Source organism: Pleurodeles waltl, chromosome 4_2, assembly GCF_031143425.1.
Source record: "Pleurodeles waltl isolate 20211129_DDA chromosome 4_2, aPleWal1.hap1.20221129, whole genome shotgun sequence".
Taxonomy (NCBI): Eukaryota; Metazoa; Chordata; class Amphibia; order Caudata; family Salamandridae; genus Pleurodeles; species Pleurodeles waltl.
In genome coordinates, this window is record NC_090443.1 from 73,383,982 (window position 1) to 73,400,805 (window position 16,824).

Sequence of the window (16,824 nt, forward strand, 5' to 3'; positions counted from 1 at the left end):
GAGATGAAAGTGGTCGAAGGGATTTGGGATGAGTCAGAGTGAGAATGGAGGGTAGTTTGATAGAGACATGTCATAAGAGTGATGAGTAGATAAGTGTGATAAAATGAGAGCAGAAATTCATAGATATCTAGTATAACAACCCAAAAACCAGGAGCCATGCAATGATCCACAAACATGCCAAGCACAGAAACAACATATACACATATACACATATATATTTATACACACATACACACACACATGAATACACACACATATGCACATACAACACATAATTAGAATCATGGGTAAAAATACTTAGTCAGACAGGTTTAAAAGAGTGTGTGTGTATTTTATTGTTATGACAGTAGCAATACATATTTTCCAAAGAAACTATAAATAAATAGAAATATACATATAATCTGAAAAAAATATTTATCCACATAGGCATATGCAGTTCATAGTTGTTTGAAAAAGGTGGTTATGAAGGAAAGAGCCAACTCTTGAGTAGTTTTCTGAAGACAAGAAAGTTATCTGTGGCTCTTATAGTTGGGGGTAATGAATTCCATAGTTTGGCTGCTTGGACGGAGAAGGATGTACCACCTACAGTCTTTTTCTTGTATGGTGGTGTTCTAAGGTGGGGTGCCAGTCTTGAGCGGAGGGTTCTTTGTTGGATGTATTTTTCTTTCTGATAAAAAGCGGTCCTGTTCCATGTATAGCTTTGTGGGTGATACAAAGCAGCTTGAAAGTGCATCTTCTGGCAACGGGTAACCAGTGTAGTGCTCTCAAGGCAGGGGAGACGTGGGCTTGCGGCTTTATATGTAGTAGTAGCCTGGCTGCGGAGTTCTGGATACGTTGTAGTTTTTTCATAACAGATAGATGATGTATGATGTTCTGAGGTATCCAGGTAAAGGGCAACTGAGATGGTTCACTTAGGTTGGGAAAGTATTTTTAGCGTTTTACATTTGTGGCACATGTAGAACGTTTCTAAGAAAATCACCCTGGGATCCATATTTGCATGTCTATAGGGAACAGTTATTAAGAACGCAGCAGACTAACTTGATTTTTGGAAGGCTTACACTTATTCCGAGCAGTAAAAGCACCGTGCTTTTGAAAGCTATTTAAATGTTGTGAACCATTGCTGACTTGAGCTGTGTATGGGGCGCCCTGCTGCTTCCAACTTTACACATGATTGGGGCCTTCCCTTTAGCCATTGCCAAATCTGTCATCATTTTACTGAGTGGGTGGAGGATTAATCCCATTAAATGGAAACCCCAGAAGAAAATGAGACATAAGAGCATTGTGATGTATCTGGATGCTTTATACTCAAAGCAGATATCGCCAGGTCTGTCGTTTATGCTTGAAGGATCTGCACTCACTCACGCCAATCTTTATTTTTAATTGGTTCTTTCAATACTATTTGTTTTTAAATGTTTGTTGTATGCCCTGTTCTATTTTGCAGTAGTGGCACTGTACAGGTTGCTAATTAAAATAAACTTTTCTTGACAAAATAACTCGCGTGTTTGTTAATAGCAGCAGGTTGGACAAAACACTGACAGTTCACTGAAGTAATGAGTGAAAGCGGTGATAGGACTGCGGTTAGAATATTCTTTGTAAATAGTTCAGATTAGATTTGTTTGAAGTGCATTATTTCAAAGCAACTAGTTTCAAATTGTGCTTCTACATTAAAAGTGCATTTTGCTGAAATAACTTGAACGTACATTTTGTTCAAATTTGAGTAAATGGAGCGTGCAAATGAGCTGGGTTTGCTTGAAGGTAGGAGGAATCTGTCATGTAATCGCATATTTCTTTCTCGTCTTTCTTAGAACTGTTCCAGAGAGCCCCCCTGCTTCAGCAGCAGACTTACAGGACCTTTTTAACAGGATATTTCAGGGCCCTCCTGGACCAATACCCAATGGAGGCTTTTTCGCCACCCCTCAGCAGGCTCCACCACATCAGGCTGCATCTGCTCCGAACCCAGCTAAGCCAGACAGTTTGCCGAAAACGGAGACTAAACCGAAAAAGAGGAAGAAAGTCAGACGACCATTTCAAAGATAGAAGTCAGCGAGTCTGTGACAGTATAATTTCTGGACACATGATTTAACTCTGGAGTGAAACCCACAAATAGAAGTTGGATTTACAGCTGCGTGACCATCAAGGCAGTGGGTTCAGCTTAGGTGTCTGTCTTTGTTAGTGGGTTCGCTCTGAAATATATCTTTTCCCCTCACTTGCTGTTTTAAAGAGAAATAATGTGCTATTTGAGGAATTATTAAATCAGTTGTTTCTAGTTTCAAAGAAAAACCTCTTCTATCCATACCAAAGATTTTTGCAGTGTGGCTCGGTTTGGGGGCATTGGAGTGAGGCTTATAGAAAGTCCAGAGAGCAAGACATGAGGGCGCTTGGATCTGCAGAAGCCATAGTGAGTGAGCAGTTTCAGGACCTCCCCTGTATCCCATCATCTAGTTCATTTGCACTCCAGTGATGTGTATGATCGTATATGCTCTAGGTGGTTTTGGCAATAGTTTTCTTTGGGTCCTTTGTGTCATTCCCTCACAGTGATGAAGGTGTCTGTTCTTGGGAGCTAAATTAACACACATGCTCTGTTGTCCTGGTCCCACCTCTTTCTCAGTCGGAGTGCGTGTTATAAAGCCTCCAATTGAGCATGGCTGTTAATAATAAGCTGCATCCACACAGGATAATCGTCTGTTCTGTAATGTCCCTCCTTCATGGTCTGTAATTTGAAGACTTATCCTGACAACAAGGAATCTGGACACTCCCTTTCTACCCGGAAACCTTGTCCAGCTCAAACAGACAAGACATACATCTCTTATTTGCTTTGTTGGAGGTAAGTCTGGCCAGGACCACTCGGACATCCATGGCCACAAAGCCTCTGTGCAAGTTTAGGAAATGGGCCTGTGGTTTCTTCAGTGCAGATAGATTCTGGGTACTATTGCACTTGTTTGATTTCTTGGTTTGTACACAGGGAGGTGGACACATCTCATCTTAGGCCCCAGTGTTATCCTTAAGCTCTCGGCAATGGTGAAAAAGCCATCAAATAAACAAAGCTTATCTTTTATCTTCTGTGGTTTTTTTTTTTTTTTGTTTTTTTTTAACGTATACAGGTAGTAAGTAGGAAGAGGTCTTTTTTCTATCATGGTGAACTGATTTTGTCTTCTGGGTAAAGTTCGATATCTGCTTTTCGCAAGACCTAGTGACTTGAACAAGCTTTTACCTTACAGTTTGAAAGTGAAGGCAAATGAGAATGAAAATGAGGCCTTGTGATTCTGACTTTTCCGGACTACTAGAATTGTCAACAATTGACATTTCATGATAAGTCACTTGGTGGTTCCATGCCCTCAGCTAAACACCAAAACAGTACATATATACATAAAACTCTTTCCAATCCCTTAGGCTGAATCAAAGTTTATACTCTGTTTTATTAATGGTCATGGGGCGGGAGGAACAGCGGATGGCTGCACCAAGCATACGTTTTATATGCTTCCTATTTTTGGGGATTGTTCAATTTAAACATGCTCCTCTAACTCTAATTATGCTGTTTGAGTTAGGGATGTAGTCTCTTATAAGTAAAGACAGAGCCATATGAGCACTTCAAGCAGGTTAGATGCAAGCCACGTTTGGGCATGAGCTGAAGTTTGTGAGGAAGCAGCATCGTGTTAGCAAAAGAGGGTAATGAGTGCTGGAGCAGCGTCCCGTAATAAAATAAAGGAATGCCATAAGCAGACTTACTTTTTCTCCCAAGTAATTTCTTCAGAAGTGAGATTCTTGAGCTGGCAGTCCTGAATATTTTTTATGCATTTACTCTCCCATCTTTTTCCATATTGTTGGCTTGGAGGTCAGTGGTATCTGCTGGCATTGTATTAAAACCAGAATAGTTCATTTTCATGGCCTTATTGTTCAACCTCTGCAATACTTGTGAAACCTGATCAATGGGTAGCACGCTGTGTACCCCAGGAGCTGGAAAAACCTTCCAGCTGGTCCTGTATCACAAGAATCCTTGTTTTTCTGTTTTCTTGTGTCTACACTAGTGTCTACACTTATTGCAACTTTTTTGTGTTTTCTTTTAAATACAGAGTCTTTTCAATGTTTCTATTTCGTTTGTGCCCCATACCTCTGAATCAAAGAACTTGGAATCATGAGCATGGTAAATTGCAGGTTTATACCACCACAAGGGAAAACAGACTGTTGTAAGGGAGGTCAAGGGGAAGCTCTCTACATAAATCTTCCTCCAGTTTTCCCGAATTGCAGCCTTTGTTTGGTTGCTAGAGTTTAGGCTACAGGCAGTTTTCCTGACTGGCAGGTGACTCTAAAAGGCTGCTGGGCCCCGTACCCGGAGTTATGGTCATTCTGGACCTCAGAACAGCAACGGCGTTACAAAACGACCCCATTTCTCATTGGGTTTCTTGGTCACGCCATTCTTGCCGACTAATGGAACGTCCTCTACAGTATGCATTGTGGGTATATGGAATCTGCACTAGTTTTTGAATCTGTGCTAAGAAAGTCTTTATGTCCACCACCCTCTTAAACTTTCTTCAACTCTCACCCAACCAGAATCCCGTACGCCTTCTATTTTGACTTCAGGGTCCCATAGTGTAGTGTAGTCTAGGGGACATGCTAATGCCAGTAGTCGGAGCACAAAGGATATGCATTTCAGTTACCCTCCCTGCTTGCAATTGTGGGGAGACCTTTGCTTTACTGGAGTGCAGGTCTTGTTAGAGATGAGCATCTTGTAATATGGAAGTAAAGAACTTGTACCAGGAAATGAGAGATTCCTGAGTTCTGACCCTGAAGAAAAGTTGTGAGTGGTAGAACATCTTGCAACTGGAGAGCATGGGCAGAGGGCTAAACCCAATCTTAAGCACTTTAGCATCTGCGTTGGTGTGGAACGGAGGTTTTGTAAGTATTAAACTTGCCAGTGATGAATGCAAATCTGTAAAGCAAGAGGTTCAAATTGAAAACATTGCCCCAAAGTTTGTGTTCCAGGCAGCTCTCAGTCGACACTTTTTCACGAAGTTAAAAAAGTGTAAGGGGTTTGGGCAGAGGGGTGAATAGGCAGTTAATGTCCAGACTTAACTGGGCTGCTTCAGCAGCTCCGTATCGCTACCCGTTTGCACTCCTTTTTGCATTCTAGTGCAGCCCAGTATTCCGGGATGGTTCTGTTCTGCGGTTGAACTGGACTGTCCAGCATGTTTTTAGTCTATTTGAGGAAGCTGATAGCCCTCCGACAGCCATTAAAAATGTATTTGAAAGGTAAAAAATAAATCTTGGACAATCACTTTTAAAAATCTCGTTTCAGTGCTAATTGCGTCCTCTGATCTGTGGGCTTTGTTCAGCATTCAGATATTTTGTATTGATGGGTCTCACATGATAGGTTTTTAAAAAGTTTATGTACTGCTTTTCTGATCACTTTTCCTAAATTAAAAAACTAAGTTCTATAATTTAAAGAATAGGAAACTTCTGTGTCTTCATTGTTTGACTAGGTACAGTTGGGACTGAGTTGTGTGTTGAAAAATTGTGGCAGTGTAGTGTGGTATTGTCACCACCGTGGCAAGACCTAGAACACCAGTGTGTTGCTGAGTTGAGCCCAACTGTTTATTAGTGCAGTACTGGAGAATGAGGTCCAGGTAGAACCTGGAGCCAGGATGCGTGCTGGAAGCCCTGGAACAAGGCAGCTTGTTGTAACTGGTGGTCCTGCATTGAAGGATAAAAAAAAAAAATACACAGAGGAAACTTCACTGTGCTGAGACGGTCCGTTCATTTCCTTTGCCAGATGGTTGTGGTAAAGTGCTATATAAAAAAAATATTAAGTAGAAATATACGATCAGACACTTCCAGGCCCTTAAGTAATTCCAATCCTTGTTGTCTTTATTGTCTGGATTTTTGAATTTTAAACTTGTAAATTTTGGTCTAATTTTTTCTCTTATCCAGTTCCTAACAGGCTTTGGGAAAGCCAACATGTCCAGCCCTTAACATGTGGGGCTGAGTTATTCCGGTACATGTTTATAAAGCGTAGCGAAAATATGTCTGTATAATTAAAAATGGCCTGTTGTGCGTCTTAGCTGTCCCAAGATGGCCACCCGTGTGTCATGACGCATCCACACGCTTTGGCAGCCATTTTGAAACTCATTTTCTGAAACATCAACATTTCAAAATAGCCACCAGTGCTTGTATATGTCTTATAATGTCACAATGCAAACATATTTTAAAACACCAGTAGCCATTCTTTATTTATTTTTGCTTAATATACCATTCCAAGGTGACAGGCGACCATTTTCAATCAGGAATTTTTTTTTAATTTTTTTTTTTTAAGGTGAGCGCATTACCTTAAAAATAAAGGAGTGAACAGCCCATTGTTAGGGTGCAACTGCTGGACCATAAGAAAAAGCTGAATTTTTTTTTTAATGAAAAAAAGGGGGAATGTCACTGGCAGAGAAGCAACTGGGACATGGAGTAGGAAGGCATGGCAGAGCTGTAGGGCAACTGATTGTGGGAGCAAAACGCAACGGAAGATGGGCAAGGATGGGAAAGCAGTGGAAGAACTGGGGGGACAGAGGTTTCAGCAGCGATGAGCTGGGGTTGGCCGGGACAAACAGAACAGAGGAGGGTGGAAGAGCAACAGATGGACAGATGGGTGGACGAAAATCAATGGAAGTATGAAGGGTTAGTAGAACAACACTAGAACTGGTGGGGATGGAGAAAAGCAACAGAAAAGCAGGGATGGGTGGAACTGGAGGAAGTACTGTGGAACTCAGCTCACAGTGAAAATGAAAAAGTAAGAAGCACACAAGGAACAAGCAAAAATGCACTCCTAATGAGTGCTGAAACAGCAAGAAAAAAGTAGTTATTTGTTAACAGGACTAAATAACCTATGCAGTAAGAAATATTGTGAAAGAGCTAAGCTTCAGGGGAGGGACAAAAACAAGTAGAGTAAGGAAAGTGTTTTAATAATATTTGAATAATAACCAGAAAACCTAGCAGTAATGAGCAATGGATTGACCCAAATGCCACTCTAAGCCTCAGTATAGTGCACAATCGCTCTTTCGACAGCTGAAATGGTGTGCTAGCTAGACCTAAAGAAAGGCAGCCACCACATTTCATTAATTTCAGCCACTTGGATGGAAATTGCCTAGAGATCCCTGCATGCACTAAAACTAAATTAAATATTTTGCAGTGTGGATCTGCCTTAGATTTACTTATTATGCACTATTCTGTCATACAGTGGTTAGATCAGAAACTGTGAAATATCTTCAGATACCGTGGGGAAAGAGGGAAAAAATTAAAATAGCGAGTGAAGAGATGGAGTGCAGAAACAGAAGTGGCGAATGCTATTCTTTAAATCTCCCCTTTTGTTCAAGGAGGGTCCGCTGGATTGCTCCAGATTCTCGATTGTCGGAAAAACCGACACTATAGAGTAGGAAGTGTCAGACCTTGTATGTCTACCCTTCCTCCCACTGTTTTATTTGTGCAGCTGTTTTCTGTAACTACTGTGCCAACTTACAGCCCACTCATGGCATTCCCAGCATGGGGTAATAAAAAAAAATGTGGGATTCAAAGTAGTCTCAGTAAACCAAGTGAACATTATTCGTAACACAGATTAATGGAAACTCAGTTAATTTCCTGTGCCCTAGGTAGTTCACTATTCTGCTGTCTATGCCAGGAGCCACTTCCAGTTCTTGGTTTTTCCACCTGTCGGCCAAGACACAGAGATTCTTGCGTTTAACCCTTTTAGATGGAACTGTACTTTTCTCCCGCATTGTTTTCTGTGGTTTCCCTTTCTGGCAGTAGACTGTTCTTCAATATAGCCTCAGTCTGCTGTAAACGTTCATATTCAACTGGCTTCAAACAGTGCATCACATACAGAAAGCGCTTCGTCCATGTACTTCACAACCAGCTTTGGTGAGTTTGTGGTTTTTGGGTTTTTTTTATGCTTGAAATGATAAGTTCCTGGGAACCATCTCTCCTCGTGGCTGTCCAAAAAAGGGCTGATACTAAATCAGATCTTGGACCTGGTTCCAGATCTGAAGCAGTTTTGGGTTTCTAAGAGGATTTAGTACTACGAGGAGTCTCTGCATAGCTCTTAACACCGATAAGAAAGGAATAGTCAATTGAGTTTTAACATGTTTTACTGCCCATTAAGGAGAGAGGGACGGTCTTCCAGTGGAATCCCGTTCCAGTCCTAGTGGTATAGCAGAGATAGTGTTCCTGTCTTGAATTTCCTGCCTTGAATTTCCTGCAAACATTCCTTGAGAGTTGTCTAAGCCCTCAGTTCAAGGGTTGAATGCACCGCCCTCTTTTTGCGCGGTACAATACATCAGAACCAGGTGTATTTCGGTTTGGTGGCGATGATTCAAAAGCAACTCTATTCTACTCTTCATTTGCTAACAGCAAAATAAGGGACTTTAGGCCAAAACCAATGTCTCCAGAGTTTGTCTCTTGATTATGTTTTCGCTTCCAAGCAATAGCAATAAAAGAAAAAAAATAAGAATATTTATGATAGAAAGGAAAGGGGAGAGTGTGCTACCAAATGTGTTCATTGTTCGGTACGTTTTACCACTGGCAATTTTAATTGTGGTAGGTATCCTGTACAGGAAGCTCTGTCACAATTTGTTTTGCATGCTAATAGAAATCTTACACACGCAGTTTAATAATTCTTTATCATATTTTTCCACAGAACATTTGAATTAGTGCCTTGGCGCCCCAAAAATGGTCACTTTGTGTGCTACCTTTGCAGGGCTCTCTTTAAAAAAAAAAAAAAAATTTAACCAGGTTATTCTTGGGTTTTTAAGAAACAAACTGGTATAGAGTTCTTAACTCGCAGCAGTACGCTATTATCACTACTTCTGTGTATCCCTTATTGCCTACTCTTCCACCTGTGGTCACAAGTGACCTAGCAACAATACTGTCAGCTTTTCCCGAAGAAGAAACAGAACAGCCAGATCACATAGCGTGTACAGTTATTGGATAATCTGCATGTGTGGCTAACTGATGAAATGTGTTTATCTAATTTGTATCCTGACCCTGTACGATCTTTAGAACCTCAACTAGTAGCAGATTCAAATATTGTGGGCAGTGTTTCAGATACATCTCCTCCTTCTTTGACCAAGAATACAGAAGGTGGATATAGATTTGTATGCTCATGATACATATGTTGAAGATGAGCCTTTTCATCCAACTATTTTCACCACATTATAGTATGATGAAGGGTTTTGAATTAACACCACCTTAAATCAAATTTTCGTATGGTGTTACTTTTTTTTTTTTTTTTTACCAGCACTCTACTGAGTATGAAATCTTGCTTGATGAATTGGTCCGTTGCTGTGCGGTCTAGACCACACTCAGTGCTTTGTACATGAAGTCTTTACATGCAAAACGAACCCCTCCAAGGATAAAAGACTTGTAATGGGAAACCTTCTCAAAACACTCAGTTGGTGGTGGTTGCCACCACTCTTGGTAAGGGAAAATGTATGGCTCCTCCTGCTTAAAACAGAAGCTCAGACTTGAAAAAGCCAAAGTATTCATCCAGTCGTAGACTTTTGGCACTCCAATGTATTGGGCAGTCTTTCTGATGAGTATTGTCTATTTTCTAAGGGGCTGGATAATACTGCAAAGCTCGTTATACCAAGTTCCTTCTTTTTTCGTTTTGACCTTCACGGTGTAATGTGGCAAAACAGCAGAAGCTTGGTCTTCGGGTCATGTAGGTTTTGAACTTCGAAGGATACATTTAACATTCAAAACAACACATCCTTTATTAGAATGTCCAGTCGGTGCTATTGTCTTTTTTTAAAACAATAGAACTTTACTCACTTCAAGGAATAGTTCAGAAGTCTACATATATTCCTACCAAAAAGTGGGCTCATGTGACTCTTTGTAAAGCAACAGAGTTCTGAACATCCCATTCTACTAGGCACAGTGGAGCTCAAGCATGTTACAATTTACACTTATGATCTATGCATGGCGTGTCTGCGTGGCACAAATGATTAAAGGAGGTTAAGCACATATTTTGATCAAGTAATTTGATTTAGTTGGTACACATCAGCACCATGCTTTTTGTTTAAGATCTCAACTGGAGTGCTATTAAATGTTAGGTGTGGTCAGAGTATCAGTCGGAGAAAACACTCTAGACTGGTGGATGAGTCCATAGTAATTTTGGAAGGAATGTCAGCTTTTGGATGCTCAAGGACACATTCCAAGAGTAATAAAGACGCATCCAACATGTCTGCAGCACAGAGGGAGCACTGTCTTCACACAGTTTCTGGGTCATGCAACCTTGACTGTCGAGTCACTGATGGCTGCTATCAACAGAGATGTGTGAAGGCCTGTGGACACCAGGGAAGTGGAAATTACAGGAGAATCCGGCTGCTGAGGAAGAAGGGCACCCCGGGTAACCAACATAAAAGTTGTAATCTACCCCAGAAATCTCTTGTGCATTTACTTCCCAGTCTTTGATGCTGCAATAGGTGGCTCTCTGACACAGAGGCGATGGCAAGAGAACAATGGAAAAGCGATCTCCATCTAGAGGTGATGTCTTTTAGGCAGGACGGCAAGAGGCTTCTCTACTCTGGCCTCAGAGAAGCTCCTCTTCACAGGCAGCAGTTCGCCATAGCAGTGCTTGAGCCACTGAGGAGTGAGGTTAGGTGAGCAGGTTCTAAACACAAGATAAAAGCAAACATCATTAATGCCCCATCACTGGGGAACATCTAAGGATGCCAGTAGACTAGTCGTTCCTAGAAATCAAAAAAGACAATAACACAGCAAGGACCATGAGAGCACTGCAGTTCCGTGGACACTCATGAAGAGGATCGGCTCCCATGAGAAGGCTATCGGGAAAGGGAAGTTTTCAAACTTCGATCCACAATCCGCATAATAGCAAGCAGGGGCCGTTTGCCACAGCACTTGGTCAGCCCTTTTGAGGCAGAGCAGGAGGAAGGGAACAGTCTCCCACAGGACCAGGATCTTCGAGCAGGTGACTTACCTCTAGCGCATCTCACCGCTTAACACCAGTGGGGCTGCCTAAATAGTGGTATGTCTCCAGATGTGGGCGGACATCACCACAGACAATGGATACTCGACATTATTCAGCATGGTTACTACAAAGAACTTTTAAAAACGCCTCCAAGCTTAAAACCAGAGATCACCTGAAAAAGAAGATCGATTATGCCTGCAGCAGAGGCAGACTAGCGCTTGTATTTCCGGATGTATTTCCGTCCTATTCTGAGCCTTCACTTTCTAAACAAATTCATAAAACACGCATATTTAAAACTACACCACTCCAGGAGGTAATTCTGTGACCGCAAAGGATTCAATGGAAACAAAGGACCCTAAAGACTCCCAGATGCTTATACCTAAAACAACAGGGTCAAGAGATTCCTATGCTTTGTCATGAACCTGGTACATTACTGATTCATGGTATTACCATTTCTCTATAAGCCTAGAGAAATCCTCACTGAAACCAGAAAGGGAAAATATCTTCCTAGGAGCAAGAATCAGCACAATTAGGGCAAATGCCTTTCCTACAATAAAGGGGGCCCTGGCATTGACAGAGCAAGCTCACCCTTACCAGAGGGAGCAGTCTGACAGTGGTAAAGATGATGGGCATGAAGGCCTCGTGCATTCCACTGATTCCCCATACAAGGAGACCAATTCAGTACTGGCTGCAAAATCAATGGTCGCGAGCAAAAGTAGGCAGGCCCTTCCTTCAGCTGACTCCTACAGTGACTATTACCTTAGCACAAGGGGAACCTAAACATTAGTGTACTATGGAAAACAAGGGAAGCAGTCCAACACACAGACATGTTAGAACTGAAAACAGTCCTCGTAGCCATAAAGGCCTTGCACATACAAGTAAGGAGAAGGGATGATATAAGTCCAAACAGACCAAACAGCCACAATGTATATCTCTGCAATCCAGGAGAGACAAGGTCCTATACATTAGCAAATCTAGCCCAAAACCTTTGCAAAGGGACTATACAAAGATATAATAAATTGAAAGCAGTACACACACCAGGTGAAAATAAAAAAACAAAACAGGCAGACAGGTTAAGAAGACAAGCAGCTGTCTCCCGCAAATGGTAGTTAAGACGGAAGGTGTTCCAAAGGAAGTTTCAAGAATTGGGTATATCAGAGATAGACTTGTACGCAACACCAGAATATGCAAAGTGCCAAAGAACGAGTTACTTACCTTCGGTAACGACTTTTCTGGTGGATACATTAGCTACCTGTGGATTCCTCACCTGATGAATACTCCCATGGCGCCAGCATTCGACGGAAATCTTCTCACTAGTCTCTGCACGTCGACGAGGACGTCACTCTAGCCCACGCGACGCCGTCTGACGTCATACAGGCAATAAGAGGTCCTCGCCGACGTGCCGATGACAGTACCAACATTTTTTACGTGCATGAGAATAATAATAACCCAATGTAATGAAAGAGCAAAGCAACATCTCTTAATATTGTAAATCACACAACATTGCAATAAAATAGCTGTAGATTTAATATAACCTTTTTTTTTTTTTTTAAACAAATAAATATATTTATACATACGAATCATGTATATACACAATATATATAGATTTATATATAAATATACACATATATACAAATATCATATATGCAAAATGTATTGCAACTTTGAAGACCAAAAGGAGCACACTCAAGGATTGCTTGGAGAGACCAAAAAGGCAACGGGGAGGCGGGTGGGACCGTGAGGAATCCACAGGTAGCTAATGTATCCACCAGAAAAGTCGTTACCGAAGGTAAGTAACTCGTTCTTCTGATGGATACAACTACCTGTGGATTCCTCACCTGATGAATAGAGTCCCAAAGCAGTACCACGTCCGGCGGTGGGTGCCTAAATGGTCAAACCAAGAAATCCTGCAGCACTGACCGTGCAAAATGACCGTCCCTTCTGACCTCAGAGTCCAAACAGTAATGTTTCACAAAAGTGTGAAGGGACGACCAAGTTGCGGCCTTGCAGATGTCGACCACAGGAACACCCCTGGCCAAGGCCGAAGAGGCCGACTTAGCTCTGGTGGAGTGAGCTCTAATGCCCTCAGGCGGATCCTTCTTTGCCAAAGAGTAACAGATTTTAATGCAAATAACAACCCACCTGGAGAGTGTTCTCTTGTGGACTGCCTTTCCTCTCCTCTTGCCCACGTATCCGACAAACAGCTGATCCTCCAGCCTGATATCCTTCATTCTATCGATATAGAAGCTCAACGCCCTTTTTGGGTCCAGGCGATGTAGTCTTTCTTCCTCCTTTGAAGGATGAGGCGGAGGATCAAACGTGGACAAAGTGATTGTCTGAGCCAAATGGAAGGGTGAAACAACCTTCGGAAGGAAAGCAGCCTTGGTCCTCAACACCACCTTATCCCCATAAAACGTTATATAAGGGGGTTTAACCGATAAGGCCTGCAACTCACTCACTCTCCTTGCAGATGTTATAGCTACCAGGAATACTGTTTTAATAACCAAATACCTTAAGGGGCAAGAATGCATAGGCTCAAAAGGGGACCCCATAAGGAAAGTCAGGACCAAGGACAAATCCCATTGAGGCATAACGAATGGTTTTGGAGGATATTGATTCAGAAGACCTTTCAAGAATCTGAGAACAATAGGGGATTTAAATAACGATGGTTGGTCTGGAAGACAAATGAAGGCTGACAAGGCCGACAAATAACCCTTAATGGTAGCCACTGCACAACCTTTCTGCGCTAGAAACAGTGCAAAAGACAAAACATGTGACAGATGAGCATGTAAGGGATCAATCTGTCTCTCTCCACACCACATAACAAATTTAGACCACCTATTAGCGTAGATAGATTTAGTGGAGTGTCGCCTGGCCGCTAAGATAACATCCACTACATCAGGCGGGAGAGAGAAGGAACTCAGGTTGCCCCGTTCAATCTCCAAGCATGTAGGTGCAGACTCTGGAGGTTGGGGTGTAAAACCTGCCCCTGCGACTGCGAGAGGAGGTCTGCCCTGAGAGGGAGACGGAGCGGAGGGCACAGTGAGAGTTGGAGAAGGTCGGAGTACCATACCCTCCTTGGCCAATCCGGAGCTATTAAGATGACTTGGGCCCGGTCTTGGCGAATTTTCCTCAACACTCGAGGAATCAAGGGTATGGGGGGAAACGCGTAAAGCAACTGGTCGCACCAGGTTATCTGAAACGCGTCCCCCAACGCTCCCTGCATCGGATACTGGAGGCTGCAGAATAACGGGCAATGCGCGTTCTCCCGAGTGGCAAACAGATCTATCCGAGGAAACCCCCACATCTGGAAGATTAAACAGACTTGATCTGGATGGAGACGCCACTCGTGGTCTGCCGAGAATTGTCGACTGAGACTGTCCGTACGTACATTCAAGACCCCGGCCAGATGATTTGCCACCAAGCAAATCTGATGGTCCTTTGCCCAGGACCATAGCCGAAGAGCTTCTCTGCAGAGAAGGTACGACCCTACTCCTCCCTGTTTGTTTATGTACCACATCGTGGCAGTATTGTCCGTCAGGACCTGTACCGACTGACCACGAAGGGATGGGAGGAAGGCCTTGAGAGCCAGACGTACAGCCCGTAACTCCAACAGATTGATATGAAACACCTGTTCCTCTGGAGACCAAAGCCCTTTGATCTCCAGATCCCCCAGATGAGCTCCCCATCCTAGGGTGGAAGCATCCGTTATGACCGTGGCCACTGGTGGCGACTGCGCAAACGGCTTTCCCTGTGAAAGATTGTTGCCCGCAATCCACCACTTCAATTCCACAGCAGCATCTCTGGAGATCTTGACAGTACCTTCGAAATCTCCCTTGTGTTGAGACCACTGCCTTCGGAGGCACCACTGAAGAGCCCTCATGTGCCAGCGAGCATGCGTGACCAACAGAATGCAGGAGGCGAACAGACCGAGCAGACGAAGGACCTTGAGGACTGGAACTACCGCTCCATTTCGAAACATTGGAACCAATTCCTGAATATCTTGAATCCGCTGAGGCGGAGGAAAGGCTCGACTCAATGTTGTATCCAGTACTGCCCCTATGAACAGGAGGCGCTGAGAGGGCTCCAGGTGAGATTTGGGCACGTTCACCGAAAAGCCCAGGTCGAACAACAACTGGGTTGTTGACTGCAGATGATGCGACACAAGCTCCGGGGACTTGGCTTTGATCAACCAGTCGTCCAAGTAAGGGAATACTGCTATCCCCTTCCTTCTGAGCTCCGCCGCAACCACTGACATCACCTTTGTGAAGACTCGAGGTGCTGAAGTAAGACCAAATGGGAGGACCGCAAACTGATAGTGCTGCGACCCTACCACAAACCGGAGATACTTCCTGTGCGACTTGAGTATCGGGATATGAAAGTAAGCATCCTGTAAGTCGACAGACACCATCCAATCTTCCTTGTTCAACGCCAAAAGCACCTGTGCTAGGGTCAGCATCTTGAACTTTTCCTGTTTGAGGAACCAATTCAAGATCCTCAGATCCAGGATTGGTCTCAACTGACCATCCTTTTTGGGAATCAGGAAGTATCTTGAGTAACAACCTCGACCCTTTTCCTGCTCTGGGACCAACTCTACCGCGCCCTTTGAAAGGAGGACTTGAACCTCCTGTTCTAGCAACAGGAGGTGTTCTTCTGAACAATAAGATGGGCGGGCGGGATGAGGGGCGGGAACTCCCAAAAGGGAAGGGCGTAGCCTTTCCCCACAATGCCGAGAACCCAAGTGTCCGTGGTGATAGACTTCCACTTGTGGAGAAAATGCTGTAATCTTCCCCCTACAGGAGAGGAGTGAGTGGGAAACGGTGGAAGCCTAAGGCTGCTTCCCCTGCTGCACCCCTCCAGAGGACGAGGAAGAGGCAGAGTGCTGTTGAGAGGCTCCTCTGGTACGGGCCCCACCTCTCCCCCTCCCTCTAAATGACCTATAGGGGAGGGAAGAGGCGGGTTGCTGGAACCTCCCCCGAAAGGAAGAGGAAGAAGAGCCACGCCCAAATCCCCGAAACCTCCTGAAAAATCTAGAAGAGGCAGAGGAAGAAGGAGCTTGCAGTCCTAACGATTTGGCTGTGGCTCTGCTCTCCTTAAATCGTTCCAAGGCCGAATCTGCCTTGGCTCCAAACAGTCTGTCCCCATCAAACGGGAGGTCCAGCAGGGTTGACTGCACATCCGCCGAAAACCCTGAGTTTCGGAGCCAGGCCTGTCTTCTTGCCACCACAGCCGTGCCCATCGCCCTGGCCACCGAGTCGGTCGTGTCCAGCCCAGACTGGATAATCTGGGTCGCGGCAGCCTGGGCGTCCGAGACCACATCCAAGAGACCCTGGGGGAGCTCCGTAAATGAAGACGAAATATCATCCATCAGAGCATGGATGTACCTCCCCAGAATGCACGTTGCGTTGGTGGCCTTCAACGCCAAACTGCATGACGAAAATATTTTCTTGGACTGCGCATCCAGTTTCTTGGAGTCTCTGTCTCCAGGCACCGTCGGGAAGGAACCAGGCGCTGACTTTGAGGAACAGGAGGCTTGCACCACCAAGCTCTCCGGCGTAGGGTGTCTAGAGAGAAAGCCAGGGTCAGATGGTGCAGCTCGATACCTCCTGGCCACAGCCCTATGAACGGCCGAGGAAGACACCGGCTTCTTCCACCCCTCCAACACCGGATCCAGCAAAGCCTCATTAAATGGCAAGAGAGGCTCAGCTGCAGCAGAGGCCGGATGCAATACCTCTGTCAGCAAATTCTGCTTCGCCTCTGCCACCGGCAAAGGCAGGTCCAAAAAGCTCGCTGCCTTCCTCACCACAGCATGAAAGGAAGCAGCCTCCTCCGTATATTCCCCTGGAGATGAAAGGTCCCACTCA

General features: G+C 44.1%; 1 protein-coding gene across 4 annotated transcripts in view; it reads left to right on the forward strand.

The window, feature by feature from the left end:
* DNAJC14 (DnaJ heat shock protein family (Hsp40) member C14) overlaps positions 1-3,055 on the forward strand; it is an 83,393-nt gene extending 80,338 nt beyond the window's left edge. For all 4 annotated transcript variants that reach the window (XM_069230711.1, XM_069230712.1, XM_069230713.1 and 1 more), the window contains exon 7: positions 1,806-3,055. In XM_069230711.1, the coding sequence (XP_069086812.1) occupies positions 1,806-2,037 (232 nt within the window). In that variant the 3' untranslated portion in view covers positions 2,038-3,055. The remainder of the gene's footprint in view (positions 1-1,805) is intronic.
* Positions 3,056-16,824: the final 13,769 nt, after the last annotated feature.